The sequence below is a fragment of the Fragaria vesca genome, linkage group LG1, assembly GCF_000184155.1.
Source record: "Fragaria vesca subsp. vesca linkage group LG1, FraVesHawaii_1.0, whole genome shotgun sequence".
Taxonomy (NCBI): Eukaryota; Viridiplantae; Streptophyta; class Magnoliopsida; order Rosales; family Rosaceae; genus Fragaria; species Fragaria vesca.
The window spans coordinates 13,293,878-13,295,934 of record NC_020491.1 but is presented as its reverse complement, the minus strand read 5'-3'; the positions used below and the strand labels follow the sequence as shown (position 1 = coordinate 13,295,934).

The window sequence follows — 2,057 nt, the reverse complement described above, 5'->3', positions numbered from 1 at the left end:
GCTAGGTAGGGAGCAAACAAACCACATAGTTGTCTGGCATATTGAGATGACCTCTGTGTTTCTGGGTACGGAGATATGCAGGTGTAGTAGGTTTACTGTTGTTACTGGAAACCAAGATTGAATTCAACTGTTCATAGCGTCACTCCTTGAATTCTGAAGCCTTCTCTGGACAGTTTTGATTTTTTTGAATGAAAGAGATTGTTACAGTACTCAAAAGATATGGCCAGAAAGCTTCAATGGCAGAGTGATGTATCAAATCATTTCATATGATGGGCATACTGGACCATATCCCAATAGATAAGGAAGTACCAAAAAAAAAAATCTAGGGTATCAAATTCATCTGGTCACCTTAAGTAAAGACTAATAACCCTTACTAATTGACATTTTTTCTTCTAATCTAAGCAAAAGACATTGTTTCACATAATCAGAAGAAAAATTTCAGTGAAAAAAACCTGGGCGGAAAATTGTGTGTGATCCAAAACATAAAAGCATTTGCGTTAAAATTCGCCTCTCTACTTAATTAGTTAAAGTTTAAAAGAAAAAAAAAAAATTAAGCAACAAGAACAAAATTGGAAACATTTCACAACTTTATTATGTACAATACTGTATAATATGTCTAAAAGTGTACATATAATGATAATGGTGACACTGACCAAGATCCCCTCTTTCTAAATAATCCCATGGACCCCTTAAACAAGTTACAATATCATAAACAGCTCAAGAATAGCCAATTAGTTAATTAACTAATTAATATATGGTTTACACAAATCAAAATTAAACCTACATCTCCAACTTGAACATGAAAATTTTTACTTAGGGATTGTAGAAATGGTCACCACACTGGCATTTCCAACCCAGTGGCTTGTAATTGGAGTACCTGTTATCCCGATGAGCCGGGTCAAAGAGCATCATGGGCTTAGCGGGTCGGGTCTTCCCCACGGGTTTGACCCGGTCGTGGCTGGGCATGGTGGGGACTTGAACGGCCATGCACGGGTGGCACTGGTTGCACTTGTTGTGGCAGCTCGGCGGTTTAGAGCCCAATCTGGCTTTCTCAGCAAACAACAGTCCCTGAAAATATATAACAAAACAGAACCAGAATTACTTGAGCACAAACCATCAAACATGGTTGTAGAAAGTATTTAACTTGAAGGGTTTAACTGTTCAAATTGTTCTTACATACCCGAAGAGAAGTAAAACAAGAGGCTGGAGAGAGAACAAGAAGAAGGAGAAGAAGAACAATAGTTGCTCTGGTTGCGGTGAAAAACTTGGGATTTATTGAAGAATTCATGGAGATGGTGAAAAAAGAAATCACTGATGAGAAACGCATTTAGTCATCAAGTTACCATGAAATCATGGTTCATGGACCCTGAAATGAACAAGAAGGGATTGGAGAGAAGAAATTTAATAGTTTTTGAGACCCACTTGCTGGTTTTCTTCTGAGACTTGCTATACAAGAAGGAAGTAAAACACAGAGATGGGGGCTTTTGGTTTTGAATTTCTGATTGGGGGTTTTGGCCACAAAGAGAAGGAACAAGAGGTGGGTGAGTGAATGGTGGTGGCCGGTTATGGGAGCTCTGACCATATATACAATGAGAGATAGAGACTGAGAGAGAGAAGAGAGAGAGAGAGAGAGAGAGAGCAGAGCACAGAAGATTGAAAGGGACAATACGAAAAAGGAAACTAATTGGGAGAACTGGGAGGACCCCTTCAGTCAGGACTAATAGTAGTTCTGTGACTACTGTCTCTACTCAAAGCAAGGTGGGTAGGTAGCTAGTTAGCAGTTATTTATATTGTAGGTAAAAACGAAGAATGAGGCAGTAGGAGTAGACTGGAAGAGACTCAAAAGAAAGTAATTGCATTTAGAAATTAATGAATCTGGCTCAGCTGGATCAGTGTGTTCAGAACTTCAGATGATCAGGGTTTGACTAGTGTTGTTGGGAGGTTGATGTATTAGAGAAGCTTTGAATTTTCTCTATGATTGTGTTCATTTTGTTGATAAAAGGGTGAAATATCAAATCATACACCGTTTCACAAATATTAGATTTTTTTTTTTTGTT

General features: G+C 38.3%; 1 protein-coding gene across 1 annotated transcript; it reads right to left on the bottom strand.

Moving 5' to 3' along the window:
- Positions 1 to 759: 759 nt before the first annotated feature.
- LOC101291277 (EPIDERMAL PATTERNING FACTOR-like protein 1-like) lies at positions 760 to 1,516 on the bottom strand. Its single transcript, XM_004288137.1, has 2 exons — positions 1,181 to 1,516; positions 760 to 1,068 (listed from the first exon to the last, which is right to left on the bottom strand). The coding sequence occupies exons 1-2, from the start codon at positions 1,325 to 1,327 to the stop codon at positions 814 to 816; spliced, it is 402 nt and encodes a 133-aa protein (XP_004288185.1). The 5' UTR covers positions 1,328 to 1,516; the 3' UTR covers positions 760 to 813.
- Positions 1,517 to 2,057: the final 541 nt, after the last annotated feature.